This window comes from Carlito syrichta, unplaced genomic scaffold (assembly GCF_000164805.1).
Source record: "Carlito syrichta isolate Samal-C Ts95f unplaced genomic scaffold, Tarsius_syrichta-2.0.1 Scaffold169705, whole genome shotgun sequence".
In the NCBI taxonomy this organism is placed as follows: Eukaryota; Metazoa; Chordata; class Mammalia; order Primates; family Tarsiidae; genus Carlito; species Carlito syrichta.
The window spans coordinates 1-506 of record NW_007113801.1 but is presented as its reverse complement, the minus strand read 5'-3'; the positions used below and the strand labels follow the sequence as shown (position 1 = coordinate 506).

At 64.8% G+C, this 506-nt stretch overlaps 1 protein-coding gene across 1 annotated transcript; it reads right to left on the bottom strand.

The window, feature by feature from the left end:
- Positions 1-6: 6 nt before the first annotated feature.
- LOC103252741 (homeobox protein Hox-B8) lies at positions 7-426 on the bottom strand (the record flags this gene model as incomplete). Its single annotated transcript, XM_008051329.1, has 1 exon — positions 7-426. A coding segment is annotated over one exon (396 nt), but the record flags the coding sequence as incomplete, so codon positions are not given.
- Between the last annotated feature and the right edge of the window lie 80 nt (positions 427-506).

The window sequence follows — 506 nt, the reverse complement described above, 5'->3', positions numbered from 1 at the left end:
GGCCGCGGCCCTGGCAGTCCCGGCTGGATCCTACTTCTTGTCGCCCTTCTGCGCGTCGCCCTCGTCCGCCGCCTCCGGGGCCCGCTCCAGCTTCTGCTTCTCCAGCTCCTCCTGCTCGCATTTGCTGCTGGGGAACTTGTCTTTGTTGTTCTCTTTTTTCCACTTCATCCTCCGGTTCTGGAACCAGATTTTGACCTGTCTCTCTGTCAGTCCCAGCGCATGCGACACCTCGATTCGCCGCTTGCGAGTCAGATAGGGATTAAATAGGAACTCTTTCTCCAGCTCCAGGGTCTGGTAGCGGCTGTAGGTCTGTCGGCCTCGCCTGCGTCCGGCGGCTGCTGGGAAGGGGGGAAAAGGGCGAGACAGAGGGGAGGGAGGAGGGGGGAGGGCGCAGAGACGAGAAGGTTGGAAGGTTCGCGAACGAGCCTGGGAGACCGGTCCGAGAAGGGCAGGGGACCTTCCACCCCCGTGCGGGGGCGGGGGCCGCGGGGAGGCCGCGGTCCGCG